This window comes from Mauremys mutica, chromosome 1, assembly GCF_020497125.1.
Source record: "Mauremys mutica isolate MM-2020 ecotype Southern chromosome 1, ASM2049712v1, whole genome shotgun sequence".
NCBI lineage: Eukaryota > Metazoa > Chordata > Testudines > Geoemydidae > Mauremys > Mauremys mutica.
In genome coordinates this window covers 64,391,966-64,411,608 of record NC_059072.1, presented here as the reverse complement: position 1 = coordinate 64,411,608, position 19,643 = coordinate 64,391,966, and the positions used below count along the sequence as shown (strand labels likewise).

The window sequence follows — 19,643 nt, the reverse complement described above, 5'->3', positions numbered from 1 at the left end:
TGGCCAGTACAAGGAAAATTTTCCACTGGTGTAAATGTGGCAGAGACTGCTCTGCCACCTTCTACGAAGGCAGTCTTCCCAGCCCTTATCAAGAGGGGAGGCCAGGAGCGTGTCAGGGGCTGTCTAAGGATGCATGCAGGTAGGGCAAGTAAGGGAAGGGACCTGGTGGAACGGAGCTGTCCCATTTCTGATCCTCCACTGGTTTAAAGTTCTTTGGGGACCTTATTTCAGGGGCATATGTGAGGCCTACCTTTGTGTAGCCCTAACTTGCACTGAGAGCGCAGTTTGTTCCCTGTGCCACCAGTCTCCACTGTGTCCCCACCGAGCTCAGATGCAGTGGAGAATTGGTGCCAGAGTGCACTGTTCAGAGATCCCTGCCAATCCTGAGCATATTACGCTAGATTTAAGAAGGTTGGTCTAATGATTAAATCACACACTTGGCACTTAGGTTATGTCTACGCTGCAATTAGAGACCCGGAGCTGGCCCGACCCAGCTGGCTCGGGCTAAGAGGCTGTTTAATTGCAGTGTAGATGTTCGGGCTCGGAGACCCTGTGAAGTGGGACGGTCCCAGAGCTCAAGCTGCAGCCCAAGCCCAAAGCGTCTACACCACAATTAAACAGCCCCTTAACCTGAGCCCCGTGAGCCTGAGTCAGTTGGCACAGATCAGCCATGGGTGTCTAATTGCAGTGTAGACGTACCCTCAGAAAGCCTGGGTTCTATTCTTAACTCTACAATAAATTTCTTAGGTGATCTTTGATAAATCACTTGACCACCAAGACACTTCACCTTTTTATGTCTTGATTTCCCATATATGTTTAATGGGGATTGTAATACTGATCTACCTCTTAACTGTATTGTGAGGTTAAATTCATTGTTTGTAAAGTACTTTGAACTTCTGAGCTGGAAGGTGCTTTATTAATGCAAAGCAGTAATAGTCGTAAAATGCAACTGCAGCTATAAATCTGAATGGCTCTGGTTTTGTTGTTTTAAATTGAATCCTTAGTGATCTAATTTAAAAATTTAACTGAACCTGCTTAGATATTTATTTTGACTAGATTTTCTATCCAATTGAGCTGTGAGGTTAAAATCATGTTCAGAGGCATGACAGGTTGTACTATAAGCAGCAAGATTTTTATGCTGTTCTATTTCAGTCCAGGGAAACAAGCAGGTTAGTTTGATGGTGTGCCAGAATGAACTGTACTGCTGCCATTTCATTTCCCTTATGGAAAGCAGAATGTTCAACTTGCAGCTGTAATTTAGTTTGACAGTAAACTGCACATGCATCACACACATGGCTTCTTACAGACACACTGCTCATAACTTCTGTTTCTATCAGACCAAAATAATGAAATATTGTAACTGTAAATAGTTTCTGAACCTAAAATAGTTCTAACCTGCAGTATCACAAAGAATGCTCAGCCCAGCCATCAACAGAGACAATAGCTGACAATATGGCCCAGCTGGTAGCATTCTAGCCTTTTAGGCCAGAACATTTTTGGGTAGAGGTGCCATTCTTAGAATAAGATCTTTAACTGGGGCAGGTCAGTTCTGCTTATTGCTGTTGACTTCCTACCTGGAAGTTAATGGTCCCTTGGTAGAAAACTGTACAAAAAGTAGGGTTAATTCTGAGGTTCAGATCCAATCTTTTTTTTTCCCCATTCAGTGTCAAGTTATAGTTAGAATGATCAGACATTTTTATAGGGTCTTTCCTCCCAGAAGATTCCAAAGCACTTTCCAGTCTTCAACTAGGTCACAGACTGTATACAGGGAACACTTCCTCCACCAATGAAATAGAATGATAGTTTAATGAGGCACAACAGTACAGACATCACCTAAGGATAGGAAGTAATGAATACCTTATTCCAAATGCAGGGGAATTTTAAGTGGTGGAAACTAGGGGAGAATTTAGGTAGGCAGAATGTAATTAACCTGAGATAGAATTTGGCCAGGACAGTGAGGTTAGCCCCTCTACTTGTATCAAAACTACCATGAGATCACACTATACAAGGACTGTAACCCCTGTAGCAGCACAGTGCCCTGTCATGCTGTGCTGGAACGCTGGTCCAGTACTGAGTGAGAAGAGTGTCAGCTATTGAATCCCTAATACTGCTTCATATAGCACGTAGGTGTTCTTTTGGGGGGCTCCCATCCAAGTACCAAGTCCATCCAATCCAGTTTACATTCTGAGATATGACAGGATCACTGCACAAGGTGATACGGCTGCTGGCCAAGTCTCTGTGTGAACTGGAGCTGAATGCATAAGGGCTATCACTAGGATCTGATTAATTTAAAGTGCTTTTAAGGATACTTTAACATAGGAAACATGTAAAACCGAAAAACAATATAATCTTCTTAGGTTGCTTCAGGCAGCGCTGCTGTTGACTTTTCACTTTTTTACATTTAAACTTCATTGCCTCTTTTTTCCTGTTTTTCTTGTAAATTCAAGAAAATGTGATACTTATCAAAGATACTAGATGAACAGCCCTGGAGTGAGAGGGCGGGGGGCAGAGACACAATCTAGGACAATCGGCTTCATTTGTATTGCAGGTATTTAACATCTGGTTTCAGCTGGTTTTAAGGGACCTCTCTTTTTGCTCACAATTAATTGTGAGTACAACTTAGACGTCTAAGTATCTAATTGTACCCACAAAAAATTACCAGCAGTTGTGTGCCCACAAATTATGGGTAAAAGTTTTTGAACATCTACCTATTAAATATATGCATTTTCAGTCATTTGAGCATCTATAGAGTCCAAAGTATATGATTAATTTTGTAGGTCCCACCTATCAGGCTTCAGGATACAACTTCAATGCATATGAATGGAGGAGTCCTAAGCAAAGAGACAATTTGTCCCCTCCCAATAGACCACAAAACCACCCATTTCATGACACAGGACTGAGTGATGATGAATGGGACAGACCAACAGCAAGTGGGTAAGTCACATGCTAAGTTGTAATGTGAGATTTACAACTGAAGCAAAATAGCAGTGATTTTTCTTTAAAAAAATGAGCACTGATCTTCTTGAATGAAAATACCTTTAATAACCCAGCTTTTTAGCTTCTCCTTTCTAAGATGCCACTTCATGCTGTATGAGATTTATAAGGATAGATCAGTGACATTCATAAAAGGCTACGAAGCTGAAAGCAAGGTTTGTAAGTAACATGAGTTTCTGTGCATAAAAGACATAGCATTAGGTGTTAATGTCAAAGAAAAAAACCCATGAGGTGCTTTTCCCTTGGTAGGCTTCAGATGGAAAGAAGCCCCTCCAGAAGGCAACCAAAAAAGCCAAAAACAGGAAAAGAAACAAGAAGTTCTATCAGCTCCTTCATTCCTGGGGTTCAATCTAAGGACTCAATAATGCCCATTCTTAAATGACATACAGAACGCTGTCCCAGGGACATTGCAGGAAGTTGTCCAGAGGACACACTCTGTACTTCAGGCACATAGGTTCATTAAAGAAGCGTTCCCTTATCTCTCCTCAAAGGATTTTTTCTCATAGGACTTGAGAAGGACACAAGGAAAGCTAAAGTCTTCTCAATTCAGGAAAAGTTTAACAGGATCCAGACACTGGTCTCCATGGTGTTACAGAACAGAGCATTATCCATCTATCTTTACCTGCAACACCAAGGTTTTCTGGTCTCATACACAGAGATTACTTCATAGGTCAGGACATATGAAAGTTCCAGGCACTCTGGAACCATTCCATGCAGGAGATATAACAGAAGGGAACATACTATCCAAAGAGGTTCAGTCCCTCAGCTGGAGAAGGCATGGTACCCCATAACAGGATTCTCCCTTTATAATCTAGACTCCAAGTCCTGACCACAAATGTCAACCCTTCAGCTTCGGTAGCACACCTGGGCAAAACAGTACACAGGAAATGTGGTCAAGGTCAGAAAGGTGACACGGTCAACTCCCTAGAGATGAGAGCAAGAACGTTGGTTCTTTGGGGCTTCCAGGATTATCTGAAGAATGATCATGGCTTGGTTCAATACAACACATAAAACAGCAAGGACACACAAGAAGCTCAAGTCTAAACAGTGGTATGATGCAGATTCTTTCCTGGTAGTCTCCAGCAGGGAAGTCCACACTGAGCATAAAAGCAAACTAGCTAAACCCCATCAGATAAACCATTTTTGGAATGGCCCCTGAACCCAGTAGTAATCCAGCTAATATCCAGTGAGCTAGGCCAGCTTCAGGTGGACCTACACACATCCAGCTGAAATGTGAAGCCTTCTTTCACAAGGAAAGAGAACCAAGAATCACTGGGAGCAGATGAATTAGCAACTCCAGGCTTTCCTCCATCTTCAACCACAAGGAAGGGTGGATACAAAAGGAGGAAAGAATAGAAATGCTCATCACTCCAAAGGCTGTAGCCCTCAGTCTTAGTGGAACTGTTGCAGGGGTCTTAGCTGCTTTTACCTAGGCGACAGGATCTTCCAGAGCACACTTCTCATCCCAATGCAGACTACCTGAGCCTGACATCCTGAGTGGCAAGGCCTAAACAAGAAAGGATACTCATCCAAAGTAATAGAGATTCTTATAGCCTCATGCAGGCCTTTTACCCTCCTGAACTGAATAAGAGTTTGGACAAAGTTCTCCTGTTGGTTCAAGAGAGATAGAACAAGCCCAGGAAAACAGGCACGCCAGCTCTTCTAGATTTCTTACTGCAAGGCCTAGATTTGGGGCAAGGCCTCCAACCATCACATCTCATGACCCATCCATTCAAACTGATGGCATCTAATCCTTTCCATAAAAATCTCTGCTCTTGGAAGATCTGAGCCATACTATATCTTCCATTAGGACAAAGTAGTGATCAATACTCTGGAACCATTCATAACCAAGATTAATTCCTCCTTTCATAACTTTCAGGAGATCATTATTCCTTTGTTTTACCTAGCTGAAAAAAGCCAGATGTGAGGAGAGCAGTTCATCCATATCTTAAATAGAGCTGATTAACCCAATAAAACTTCATTCTTATTGATTTCCTTCCACCTCAAACACCTTATGATGAAAATATCCAAGTTTTCCATTACTAGATGGATTGAGGTTGCCTCTTGATACTTAACCAGAAGGATGCAACAAGTGTACTCTAGTAGATGTGGAGATTTAGGCCCAGATCCTTGAAGATATTTAGGCATCTCACTCCTATTGATTTCCTCAGTTTCATTGAGTGATTGAGAATCTGGGCCTTAATATTCTACATACCGAGACTCAAATGACTGAAGGTGTTGAATTGGCTTCTAATAGGACTTGGAATTGTTAATAGTTAGATTTCATCTGTTCTAACTGAAGCTGTTCCAGACGTGAGAAGTGGCATTAAACTATGGAAATACCTTTCTTCACCCTTCTACTAGCCAGGTAGTAAAATATCCAGTCCTGTTAGTGAAGGGATTTTAATTCTTCACAGACAGTTAATTCCATATTAGTGCTCTGAAAAAATGAAAAAGCAAGACATTGACTCTACTGTGATGTGTGAGCAAACAGAAGACCAGACTTCTTGAACACTGACTACTGAGATTACTAGTGTAAAAAATTAGTAAAGGAATCCATCCATCCTTGCTATATGCTCCCAGTTGTTTTTAAAGTAATAGCTTTGTTTTACCAAAAGAAGCACATTTAGCCTCCGTTCAAACTCATCCTTTGTTTCTCAGACCAGATATAATCGTGGGTTTGATAAATCTACTGTTTGGGGACCAGTTAAATACCAAGCTGAAAAATTTCATCAGATATCAACAAGGAATCTGGGTAATAAAAAATATCATATAATTTGTTGAAAATAAACATCATATTTTCCAGCTGTCCTTTAAAAGCAAAATCAATAGAAATATACTTCATACAAAAGCTATTTCCTATTTACCAATGGGAAAATCCTCTGAGACATGCAGCACAAATAAAAATAAAGATTATATGAAGACAGTATCTAGAAGATGGACTATACCACTACTGATGGGATTCCTAAATGGAGCTCCAGATTCTTCTGAGGGACTTGCCCATCCTTCCAGCCAATCAGAGGAAAGGATAGGGCTCTAGCCCCTCTCTGCCACTGCCTCCAGCTAAGTTTGTCCCTCCCCTGAGTAACACTAAAAAGTACTTTTTTCTGCCTGCTTTGTGTTGTGTAGTGCAGCTGCAGAGAGGAGAGAGAATATTTGGCAACTGAAAGAAGTGGGAGCATTAGGGGCAAGTCAAGGAAAGCACTCAGAGTAAACTACAGCAGAAAGACCAGGGAGGTAGCTAAGGGAGCATGGCGAGAGAGAGGGTGAGAACTAGGGGAAAGAGGTGGTGGAAGCGGAAGGGAAAAGAGCAAACCCCAGACTGAACAATAGCGAGTGAAACCAGAAAAAAGGAGAGAAATTATTGAAATAAAAAGCAGAATAAGGGAAAGTAAAGACAAAAAGTGACAGTAGAGAGAGAAATGGGGAGAAAACAGGCAAAATGTAGCAAATGCTCTAGGCAGGGAATGGCATTGAGACCCAGCAGTAAGGGAGCTCAGACACTGATCTATGCAATGGAGGCTAGGGTGACCAGATGTCCCAGTTTTATAGGGATAGTCCCGATATTTGGGGCTTTTTCTTATATAGGCTCCTATTACCCTCCACCCCAGTCCCAATTTTTCACACTTGCTGTCTGGTCACCCTAATGGGGGCTCAAGTCAAAAAAGGTCAGGACTCACTGCACTAGTAAAATACTGGATTAGATATGGATTACATATATTGTATTAGTAAGATACTATATTGGATATATTTGGCTGTTTGAAATCAGTGCTGGTAATTAAACGCAAGTGCTCAGAATGGTAGGAAAAACACAATTTTTAAGCTCAAAGACTCGTCTGAAACAGCATTTGAAAAGGCCTTTCGGAGTTACCGGGAGTAATCGCATCTGTATCTGAGCAGATATCCTCACCAGTGCTGAGCAATATCTTAGCATAGACACTGGCGCTCTATGGAAAGACATTGTGAAAGGAGACACATTTGCTTGAACTGGCCAACCACAGTCTGCCTAACTGATGGTGGTTGTAAGAAAGCATCCTTGAAGCAGAGATGCCACGTATGTGAAGCATTTCAAGCTATAATGTTTGTGGTATTAAACACTATTATGTTAATGGAGTACTAATAACACTAGTTTGGCAATATGCTATTTATCAAGGAAGCACAGAAATACCACCATAATGGTGCTGCCTGTGTATGTGTGCACATGCTCACTTCTTCTAAGCTTCTTGTCCATCCAGCCTACTGCTAGCCCTTTACAATGCTGTGCTGGTGTCACTCTGTATTGTGTTTCTGCAGTAAATTGGTTGTTTTTATCAAAACTCTCTTGCAGGAGAAAGTTGGTAACAAGACTTCAGCACTTTTATGAAACAAAGCATAAATCCTTAACAATAAGAATGGTCCTGGGAATAGATTTCATTGGGGCTTAAGCACATGCTGAAGCACTTTGCCGGATCAAGTCCTAAGTCTGTGAAATAGCACTGAAGTCCTGAAAGAGCATCTACACCCTGCAGGCTGTGGTTTGCATACAGCAATTGCAGCGGTTGCTCTGATGGAGGCAGGGATGGGGTTAAATTGATTATGATAAATGTAGCATAGAATGAAGGAGACAGCTGAAAGTGTCAGGGTTCCTTCTTGGACTAGATAAGCTTGCGAGACATTATTTGCAGACAGGAGGGCCCTCTTTGCATACCACAAGGGAAATGTGTGGGTGGAAAAGCCTAATTACAAATATTTCATTGCACTGATCAGCTATGAACTGTAATGATGCCTGGTTCACTAACTTTCATTAAGATGTCCCAGTTATTACAGAAGGAAATTTACATTAGATTGTTCTTAGAATCTACTTCTCATTCCCCTTATAAAACACTGCTCAAAATCCACCTCTTCTGCAACCAGTCAGCTGCTAGTAATTGCCTATGTATGGGGACTGGCTATCACCTGTACTTTTTGTATCCTACCTACTTTCACGTTCTTACTGTAATGCTTCCCCTTTTTAATCTAAACAGCTAGTCAGCGTTCGGAGCCCTGGGGATGTTCCAATTGGAAGTAGAAATGGATGGAGTCTGGTATTCTTGCTGGTGCAGTCGTCTTGTCTATTTTCAAAGAATGCACAAAGTCCTGTTTCTCTGAACATAGGAGGAACCAAGAATAAAAGGAGCAGTTTCTTAACTGACAGTCCCAAGCCTCTTTACCCAATACCAGACCCAAAAGCTCTCTCTAGCTTTTTCCAGGGTCACAATGTGCTGACAGGCTCCTACTTGGCTTCCTTGCATTTTGCCTCTGCTGCTCTCTCTCTTTTGTGTGTTTCCCCCTTCTCTTGTAGGGTGTGTCTACACTGCACACTAAGCCTGAGCTCTGACTTCTATTTGAGCCTAAGCTCCCCTTCTGTCCACACAGAAATCAGTCTGCTCAAGTCAGCAAGTACTTAAGACCCCAGGTCCTGGGACTCTGCTAAGGGGGTGGGTCAGAACTGTGACTCATGTCTAAGCTCTGTCATTTTGCAATGTTGACATAGCTCAAGCCACAGACCTGAGTCTGAAGGTCTGGGTAGCGCAGTAGGGATGCGTTAGCACAACTGTGAGATCTGGGTCTAGCAATTGTAAGTCCAAGTTTACAATGCAGTGTGGACGCTCAAGCGTGGGCTTGAAAACACCAAGTCTCTCAGATCAGGTCCACAAAGCAGAGTAGATGTCTGTCCCCTGTCCGTCCCCACCCCACCTCCAAAAAAAAACAACCACAAAAAATGCTCAGCAAAAGCCTTCCACCACTCAGTCCAAACTCCTGGGCAGATTCACAACCCCCTTTTGTCTTAAGTAAGGGGGTTTCTATTTAACTTTTCCTGACAGTTATGTTCATTAAAAGGTGCATTAACATCCAATCTCAGAGGTTTGTGATCCAAGCAGTCAGCGGTATCTCTCAGCATAACACTGACATTCTGTTGTTGTAGCTGCTGTGTGTGACAAGACACTTGTCTGACTAATGCACTGCAAAGTGAAGCCTGTGTGGTGTTTGTACATTTGACTGAACTTCTCTTTGTGAACCCAGCTTTTCAGGTGCCCACGACAACAGTGAAACTGACCAGGAGGAAAACTTCTGGTCTCAGGCACTGGAGGATTTAGAGACCTGTGGCCAGTCAGGAATTCTGAGGGAACTCGAGGTAGTGCAGTCTTTTTAATAGAGAGATAACATTTTTCTTTGTCTTACATTCATTTTCTGTTCTCTTCTTCTTTTTTCTTTGTTTGCATTAATCACACCAATTCATTTAAAAGCTTTAACCCCTTTCCACAGGACAAGGCTGACAGGCGTCTGTATTTGAGAAACATGACTCTCTTGGTACCTACCCTTTATGTTTATATTTTTGCTTGTGCAGCTGCCTCCCCTGCCCCAAATAAAGCTATTTTCTGTTATATTATGCAGCTGAAAGTAGATAAACATGATCACCCCAAAGCTTCCTGTCTTGTAGCTTCTGCTGTGCGCTCTGCTAACACGTGCAGCATTTTGCGCAGAATTTTGAAGTGGCCAGAAGTTTCCAGCAGCGGCGCATCCCACTCCTTAGAGCCGCTTCGTGAAGTTTTTCTTGGCATGTTATAATTTGCCTCTGGTCTGTAACTTACTTTGATTAAGATGAACATAAAAGAAAAACATCATCTAAAATGTTTTTAACAGGAATCTGTCACCTTGTGAACAAAAACAGCACAAGAAATGTTCACAGTAAAGAAAAGTTGTTGTATACAACAAATTTTGACATTGCATCCTGAAGTTAATTGCAAATCTGAAGTCCATTATAACTTTGATTTTGGGGGAGGTAGGAGGAAACAATAACTGTGTATTTTCAATACATTTTCTGTAAGTTCTTTAATCAGAACTATTAAGAATATACTGACAGTTTTAAAGCTGTCAAATGGAAAATCCTAAAAATATGTTCTTTTATGTTCTTTTCAATTTCCTGAGCTCCAAAACTGGCAAAATCTCATTTTCATTTTTATGTCATATGAAGTCTATTAGCAACCACAAGGAATGTGAATGGCATAACTGGGTGAAACTTTTGCAGTTCTAAATGATTGTACATGCTCAGATTTATGGCTTCCGTATTGCATGTATGGTTACTTTAATGTGATTCTGAAATACTTGTAATTGCAAGACAGAGAAATTAAGAGAAAAGTTAATGTCAGTTTAATTTAATTCTGTGGTTATCTATGGCATGGTACCACAGGGTTCTCTTGTGATTTTCATTATTCAGAGCACAGTAAAAGGGGTATGGAAATAGATAACCGGAATGGATATTTCAACAAATTGATGTTCTTACAGTATTTATCATCAATTTATGGGTTTAAAAATTAAAAATCAAAACTGTAGTTGAGTGCTTTACTGCTATCACTATATGTAATTGTATGGCCAGCACAACTCTGAACAGACATCTGTCCACATAAAATTATAGAAGTAGTATTCCCAATGGATGACAAGATGTCTTATTGCATCAGAAGGCTAAGATGGGCTGTGTCTGTTTTTAAAGTATCAGCCCTACTTCCTTCATTAGGACTCCCTTCTTGCTGCTCATTTCAAGGTCGTCAACCAAACAGCAAGGTGAAATACACTTTATCAAGTCCTCTTGCAGCTGCTGTTTCACAAGGGAGCATCATAAGTCACACTTAATATGTTGGGAAGCTGTTACAACCATAGTACTGTCACATAATTAAGGCAGTGCTGGTGCTGATGGGAACATGGGCAGCACAGAATCCATCACCAGAACCAGTGGTTCTAATCAAAAACATATCTGATTTTCTTTTCCAGTCCCCATATTTGGGAAGGGCTGTCTGCATCCTCTGTCCCCTTGAGTTGTGACCTTTCTGCTGCTTCTTCCCTTCCTCATCAAAATCCCTGCCCTGGCAGTGGTTACAACCTTTACCCCCAAAGTAAAACTGAATGTTTAAGGGCATCTGATTAGATTTTTACATTCCACAACACAGAGGAAACAATTCCTCCTCTATATTGATACTTGTCTGTATTAAGCTATTCTACCCTAGGGATGAAGTGGGAGTTTTGCCTTTGACTTCAGTGGATCCAGGTGTTCACCCTTTGCATCCACAGCAATATTACAACGAGAAGGTTCCTGTTCCTGAGAAAATGAAATTGATGCAAGAGACAGAGCTTTGTATCTCTTCACATATGCCGGTGGTATTTCAGAAAGTTACTGCTACAGCATCATTATTATTTTTGGGTTCTTCTCAAGCAGCTACTCTAAATGATCTGCTGTTCTGTGGCAGTGTCTAGTCACCATCAAAGGCAGTGCTGGTTGTAGGGTTGCCTTCACACTTTGCTAGCTCAAGTATTTTTCCTTGAAATCGGCATATGACACTATAGTAAATGCCTTCTTTTGTTCAAGTTCTAGGGAAAGCTAATGTTCCAGAATTTGGCTGTCATTTCATTTTAAAAATATCTTCAGTGTAAGTAAAGAGTTGTACTGTTCAGGGCATTTGGCTTCATAAAAATAGCAGTTTTAATGCTTTCTTTGGCATTTTGGTTTCAAATGTCATCTGAAAACCTTTTGCTCATGGTTCGGCTTTTTTTAGTGATTTACAACCAGTTTGTATGTCTATCCTGCCTTTTGCTGTGCCTTGAAGTGATTTTGTTTTGACAAGAGATTAGAGAATTGTGCTTAGTGTTATGAAGTAACCCTTTTTTTAATCCAAGTTATAATTGTTTTTTTAAAAACTGTTTGTTAATGCTGTAGGCAACAATTATGTCAGGAAGTACAATGAGCTTGAATCATGAAAATCCACAGCCTCGCAGCCAACTGGGAAGACAAGCCAGTTTCCAGGAAAGAAGCAATGTGAGGCCACATTACAGCCAGACTGCCCGCAGTAACACGCTGCCATCAGACGTGGGGAGAAAGTCTGTGGTTTTGAGAAAAATTAAACAAGAAATGAAAGAAATCATGTCACCAACGCCCGTTGAGTTACACAAGGTCTGTAATTTTTATTTTAGCAGTAATCCTTGCTTTGGATTAATGAATGCAGCATAGGGAATCTAATTATGTGTGATATATTAAGTACTTTTCATAATGATCCCATAGACAGGCTTTTGGGGCTGTGTAAATTATTTCTTGCAAACACACTCATGATATATTTTTATGGGGGAACAAATTGAGTAAGATGCATTGTCATTTGCTGTTTGCTTTTAAACCATATCCTCAGTGGATATTGCTCTTTTCCAAGGAGAATCTGCTAATAATTTGATTTGACAAGAGTGATAATTCATCTCTGCATAATGTATTTATTAAGACAACGAAGTTTAATTTGCAGAAAATATATTTCTTTAGAAAACTATGCACAATGGCTTGTGGCTCCCATAGTTGCTTTGCAACATATTACATTGCTTTAGTTGTTTCCTTCTTCAAATTAACATAGGCTACCATGTACTTGATAGACCAACTTGAAATCCATAGGACAGAGGTTAAACATTCACAGTTGCCACTCAACACATTGGGATCCCTTTTCTGTGAGAGGACTAAAATAATCTTCAGTCTAGGAAATAGTGTCAGAAGTGTTAGTCTGTATCAACAAAAACAATAAGGAGTCCAGTGGCACCTTAAAGGCGAACAGATTTATTTGGGCATAAGCTTTTGTGGGTAAAAACCCAGTTCTTCAGATGCATGGAGTGAAAGTTGCATACAGGCATAAATATACTGGCACCTGAAGAGAAGGGAGTTACCTCACTAGTGGAGAACTAGTGTTGACAGGGCCAGTTCAGTCAGGGTGGATGTGGTCTACTCCCAGTAATTAATGAGTAGGTGTCAATACTAAGAGAGGAAAAATTGCTTCTGTAATGAGCCAGCCACTCCCAGTCCCCATTCAAGCCCAAATTAATGGTGTTAAGTTCGCAAAAGTCTAGGAAATGTGGTTTATATAAAACAGGTTTGCTTTTCATTTCCTGGGGACAGGCATTCATAGACATGCTCTGTGGCAGAAAGGTGACTGTGCAGCTGAAGGCAGTCTTCGGTAAAGCTGTGCAAAATATTTATAATAAACTTCAAGTCTGCTCTATTGAACCTTAAGTATGATGCGTCTATGAACTGCAACCAGTATTTCCAGAAGTTTGTGAAACTTTGATGGGAATCTAGTGACTCTCCTGCATTCCCCCTTCCCTCAGGAGACATTTAAGGTAAGGAGGGAGGGGTCTCCCTTGATGGAAGGAGCCAGTTTATGGAGGAATTCCTCATGAGAAGTTAAAAGCCATCAGCCTCAAATCTCAGAGAGAATTTGCACATCTTGATTTGTGTCTCTGCACACAATCCTGCAGGTTTCTATTCCTGTACTGAATCTTCATGTCCCTCACAGTCCTAGCATGTACCAAATTAAATGTTCCCAGATAGCAGCTGCAAGTGGATCTGTTATTTGGAAGAGGACTTAATTGCCACTGTAATCAATCAGTGGGATCAGTTAGCTTAGTACATGCTCATTCCAGAAATCATTTGATTCTCAGTTTGATGTGAAATGATTGGTGGACTTGTAAAAAGCACAGTCTTCAAGAATTTTCATCTGTCCCGTTAATGTGAGACAGAGAATACAGGTACCTTGGAGGGGTCCTTAAAGTCTTTTCCTATCAAGCAAAAAGGCTGTTTTCTTCTGTAGAGAATAAAAACCTGCCTTTCCTTCTTTTCAACAACGAATTTGTTTTATCATGCTGCTGAGTCAGATTTCTGCTATTGGGTGTTTAATTCCATTTGCTACCTCTAAGTCCCTGTCCTTCATCCTTCTCTCTCTTCAGCTGCTATTTTTTTCTATTCTTTTTTTATTGATATAATTCTGTTACATTTTCTGAAAGGAGATAGAATAACTGAATGTGTTTCCACTCTGCACAGAAATAAAGTTGTTGAGTTCCTTAGTACTATCTACCTCTTCTGTCAAGATTTCCTCACCTCACCCCCTCTCAAAATTTACAAGTCAATCCCCTTACTAAAATGTTTATCGTGTATTTTTGTAAAAACTTCAAAGGACCGGATCCTGCAATCTAGTCCACCCAAGTCAATGAGGGCTCAGTGAAAGCCTTAGTCTTCACATCACGTGCTATCCTTTTTTTTTTATTTTGTCACACTTGTCTTTGTAAATCATTAATTTTCTCAGTTCTCTTAATCTGGTTCCATTTATTTCATCTGATGTAGCAATGAACCTGCTGTTTTCTCTTTCTGCCATGATTGTACCCATTAGTTCAGTGATCCTAGGTACTGATCACTTTTTTTATTTATACCATTGAGAGAAAAATATACTAGAAACAGTCTCAGCTTTTAAAAGGGGGGAGGGGACACCAAAGGATTGGAACGTAGCACAATAGCCAAAAGTGCTGGATTCCAGCACAAAATAGCATCTGGCATAAAGATGTTTGACATGAATACTCTGTAGCAACAGGTGTTTTTGTAGGCAATACTTGCTGTGTTTCAGAGGTTTGTGGCATTACTAGGCAGTTTAAAAAAGGGGGGAGGCCATTTATATTTTTAATGGTAAAATCCTTTGGCTCAAGAACCTACTGTAAAGTACCATGAGGTAACAAAAGGAAAAAGGCAGCCAAGTGGTTATTTTAAAATTTGAGATATTTTATCTCAAAGTTCCGGATTGCAACAGAAGATGCAAATTCCCCAGGGAGAGTTTTTCTCTGTCGGGCTTGAAAAACACGGTAGTAAGACACACACACAATATCGTGTGCTAGGTAGCAAAATTAAATTCACTATTCCTGCCCATATATATTAATCAAACCATGATGAGGGTAAATAGAAGAATTATAGGAATGATTCTCCACACAGAACCAGTGGCTTTCACTGATGATATTTATTGGCTTTGCTATGCAGCAGTGCGATAAAACAAAACATTACTAGGGGAAAAAAACCACTTTTGTTATAATCACAACAGTGTTGCTTTTGTTTTGATGGGAGTTTAAGTATTGCTCTACTTTTTCCCCCCACTGTCACTTATGAATAAAGAAGAGGGGGGGAGAGTACAAGTCAGCCCTGAACTAAGCTGTACTTAAACTGTTCAATGGAAGAATGTTGAAAGAGAAAATAGAACAACAATCTTTGCCTTGTGTATTTACATAAGGCTGTAGTTGGAGTTTTTCAAGTCAAATTAAATAAGGTTCATAGTCTTCCTGATGGTTCATTTCCTTCAACAAAAAGGAACTGAAGCTGATCCAGGAGTTATCATGCCAAGTAAGCTGGGAACAGAGCAGGAGATCTATGAATGGAAAAATGTCTATAATTAGATTGAAGACATAAGAATTAGGATCTGGAGGAATGAGCCATATTGAGCTTTTCTACCCCGATGCTTCCTAGGCAATAATTAAAGATGGCACTGAGTGTTCCCTAACTGGCAATATTTTCATATACATATTAGAGGCAGAGCGAGGGATGTGTGTTCGTTTTCTCTTTAGCTTTCACCAACTCTAGTTGTGGGTTGATGTTGTTATTGGGAGGCGGTAAAAAGGTGGTTCTTGTATTTGGATCTGAACAAGCTGTGGCAGAGAAAAGCCTTCTGAGTATTCTACAGCAAGGATCTTATCACTGAAAATGCTCTACCCACTGCAGGCAAGAGTCTGAGTCTGGGCCAGCTGCGTACACTTGGGAAACCATATCTGTTTTGGAAAATTGTGATTGGACAGGCAGTCTTTGAGGGAGCTTAGACACAGCCCATTAAGTCTCTGATCCATCAAGGTGCCTAGCATGTGCTGAACTTAAGCACAAGAATATTTGCATTGAGTTTAATGGGACTACTCACATTCTAAGTACCTTGCGGAATCAGAGCCATAAAGGGCCATGTGCGTCTACCTTGTTGAATCAGGGCTCACATCTTAACTTCAATCCAAAACAGGATTAGCAGACAGAGGTCTCATGCATTGGGTTTGCCATTTTGTAATGGTAATGATGCTAATAGAACTGGACTCTTAGGGTATGTCTGCACTACCCGCCAGATCGGCAGGCAATGATTGCTCCAGCAGGGATCGATTTATCGCGTCTAGTTTAGAGGTGATAAATCGACCCCCGAGCCCTCTCCCGTCAACTCCTGTATTACAGCGCTGCGAGAGACGCAGGCAGAGTCGACGGGGGAGCGGCAGCAGTCGACTCACCGCAGTGAAGACACCACGGTACGCCGATCTAAGTACGTCAATTTCAGTTATATTATTGACGTAGCTGAAGTTGCGTAACTTAGATTGATCCCCCTCCTCCCATGTAGACCAGAGCTTAGTCAATTCACTTGTAAAATAATAAGAACGTAGTACTGTACTGATGAAAAAGCCCACTGCTATAACACACATGCAAAAAAACTCTAATCCAGTTATGATGCAGATGGAGGAGGACCATGAAGTGGAGTGGCTAAAACTATTTAGACTGGAAGCCCGAATGGGTATGACTAGAGATACAGCTTTGAGTAGGTTATCTATAGCTAACCAAATAGGTTGCCCTTCCCAGCGGGGGCACCTATCAGTAAGTTAATATAAAACTGAATGACTGACTTGCATAACACTGCAGACTTCCTAGTAAGCTGACAGGCATTTGTTTTAATTATACTGCTTAGCCATGCATATGTGGTTTTGTCACTGTTAAGTCAGGAAAAAGAAAACACCAGGTTAAGAAGAATTATTTTTTAACATATATATTGGGATAGTGCCTACGGGCCAGCCGAATCAGGGCCTCACCCTGCAAGGTTCTGAATGAGGTCACAAAAACAACCTCTATCCTCTGCTTGTGAGTGTGTAAAAAAAGATCAAGGTCGTAAAAATGTAAACCTCATTACCAATTATACACAACTACATTGTATTATTGTTTTCATGCAATGAGGTTCCCTTAAGCAATTGATTAAAATTAAATGAGAAAACCACATCAGAATCTAAACACTGTCATTCCAGCTCTTTTAAAAAAAAATTTAGATGGTAAACACTTCTTAATTAAGCTGGATAATGTATTGCTACATCAGCACCCAAGTATAATTAATCCCTTGACTGACTAGATAAGTATGTGGATTCATTTTTCTATAAACCGCAGGGGACTCTTTTTTAAAAAAAGTTTCACACAACTCTATTCTAGTCCCTTTGACAGCAAAAGAATTTAACAATCATCAGGTAATTTTCAACTTTCTCATTTTCAATAGTCATCTGCCTAAAATTACAAGCAAGAAATTTGAATGGCTGACTAATTTGCTCTAGATGTAAAAAATTAAAATCCAGATATTTTCCCAGAGCTCCGAGGGAAAAAATAGAAAAAGATGCTTCTTTAAAGACTCACGACTTCATAAGTTTCTACTTAAAATTTGTGAATATTTAGTTTCCTATATGTTTCCATCTCAGATTTTATGTTTTCTTGATCTACTGATGCAATTTTAAAAGTCTAATGAATCTTCCACTGAGGCCAAAACTTCCAAACAGTTATGATCAAAATTACTCCCTTAAATAATACAAAATAGCTTAGGTGATATATTCATTATCTACAATAGTGCACCTTTCAGATAAGCCAGTGTCATAAACAGATAGTTAAGGGTTAATGTCTCTTTTACCTGTAAAGGGTTAAGAAGCTCAGTAAACTTGGCTGACACCTGACCAGAGGACCAATAAGGGGACAAGATACTTTCAAATCTTGGTGGAGGGAAGTCTTTTGTTTGTGCTCTTTGTTTGGGGGTTGTTCGCTCTTGGGACTAAGAGGGACCAGACATCAATCCAGGCTCTCCAAATCTTTCTGAATCAGTCTCATGTTTCAAACTAGTAAGTAATAGCCAGGCAAGGCGTGTTTAGTCTTATTTTTGTTTTCTCAACTTGTAAATGTTCCTTTTTGCTGAGAGGATTTTACCTCTGTTTGCTGTAACTTTGAACCTAAGGCTAGAGGGAGTTCCTCTGGGCTATATGAATCTGATTACCCTGTAAAGTATTTTCCATCCTGATTTTACAGAGATAATTTTTACCTTTCTTTCTTTAATTAAAAGCTTTCTTTTTAAGAGCCTGATTGATTTTTTCCTTGTGTTAAGATCCAAGGGGATTGGATCTGGACTCACCAGGAATTGGTGGGAGAAGGGAGGGGGGATGGTTAAATTCTCCTTGTGTTAAGATCGAAGGGGTTGGATCGGTGTTCACCAGGAACTTGGTGAAAAAGCCTCTCAAGGCTGCCCAGGGAGGGGAAGGTTTTGGGGGGACAGAAAGTGATCCAGACACTGAAATTTCTGGATGGTGGCAGTGTTACCAGATCTAAGCTAGTAATTAAGCTTAGAAGTGTCCATGCAGGTCCCCACATCTGTACCCTAAAGTTCAGAGTGACAGCCAGTTTAGTGACAAGTAAGCAAGCTACAACTGAGCTACCTAAGTGAAAAAGTTTTGCCCACAATGAATCTTAAAAAGATTTCGGACAGCAGATCTTTTCTGGGAATTTTTCAGATATTCCCAATTATATCTCAGGGCGAAAAAATCCTATAACCCAAATAACAAAAGAAAGCTACCTGCAGAAAATTGCCTTTCAACTTAATGGCCACCAAGTCAATAAACTCATTCTCTTTCCTCTATTTTTTAAACTTCTCTTAAAATAAGCGTTAAGAATATAAAGATATTGACACAACAAGAAACAGCCTTCAGTGCAAAAAAGCAAATCCCTTATATTCTGTAGATCCTGAGGTCACTAGAGAAGTTAGATGGAGTCAGCAAGAGCCTGCAGTGTGAAAGAATACGTCTCATAGCAGCCAGAGTCTCAAAGCATGTAGTACATGAAAATGAATCCTTATAGCCAGCTAACGTTTGTTTGTGGTGTAAAAGAACCTGCATAGGAAGAAAATGTCCGGTACTAAAGGGCTCTTTAACCTAGTGGAAAATGAGGAATTTCTTACTCAATAATTTTCTTTCTGCAGCCCAGCATCTCCAATAATACTGTTGGGCTACTCACCACCTCTCTACAGTTTCAGAGGCAGTGCAGGATTGCACCACAGCCCATGCTGGTTATGCCCCCTTCTCCAGCGTCACTCCAGAAGAGTCATTCCAAAAGCAGTGCACAAAGTCTTTGAATATGATTAGTCACAGTAATCTTAATTATAAACTGTAAGTTATGTGCGATAAACTAACTGGCCTGCGAGCTCCATAGCTGAGGGGGCCCAAGCCAACTAGGTGGAAACAAGGCTGTTGTCTTGGCCTGATGAAGCAGAGACCCCCAGCCAGGACTGCAAGGAGGAGGATGATCCCCCTGCCATGGGGAAGGCTACCTCGCTGCTAAACAGATACTGCTTGGGGATGGCCCCTCACTCTTGGCTGGGGAACAAGCAAGTGGGCTGCAGAAGACTCTGTGCAGGGCCGATGCCACCTCATCCCAGCAGGTGCAAGTTGTGGGGAAGGGTGCAGTCGTGGCAAGGCAGAGCAAAGAACTGGCACTCTCAGGTGGTGAATGAGTGGGGCTGAGAGAGCAGGGCTGCAGAGGGCTTCCTGTGCTGCTGTAGGATCAGTGACACTTGATGTCTACAGTTGTATGGGGTGGGAGTAGGAGGCTGCTCTTGTGCAGACTATCGATGGATTCCCTCCCCCCCCATCAGTTTCAGTGTCAGCTGAAATTGTCATTTACCAACATCTATTGATTTAAACTGAATCCTGTCAAACCTTTGCATACCCTAGACCCATAGAACTTCTCAGTATTAATGCCTGCT

General features: G+C 40.8%; 1 protein-coding gene across 5 annotated transcripts in view; it reads left to right on the top strand.

Annotated features, from left to right (window-relative positions):
• Positions 1-19,643, top strand: part of GRIP1 (glutamate receptor interacting protein 1) — a 564,392-nt gene that overhangs the window by 535,095 nt on the left and 9,654 nt on the right. For all 5 annotated transcript variants that reach the window (XM_044978400.1, XM_044978377.1, XM_044978391.1 and 2 more), the window contains exons 20-22: positions 2,778-2,934; positions 9,037-9,148; positions 11,723-11,956. In XM_044978400.1, coding sequence (XP_044834335.1) covers positions 2,778-2,934; positions 9,037-9,148; positions 11,723-11,956 — 503 coding nt within the window. The remainder of the gene's footprint in view (positions 1-2,777; positions 2,935-9,036; positions 9,149-11,722; positions 11,957-19,643) is intronic.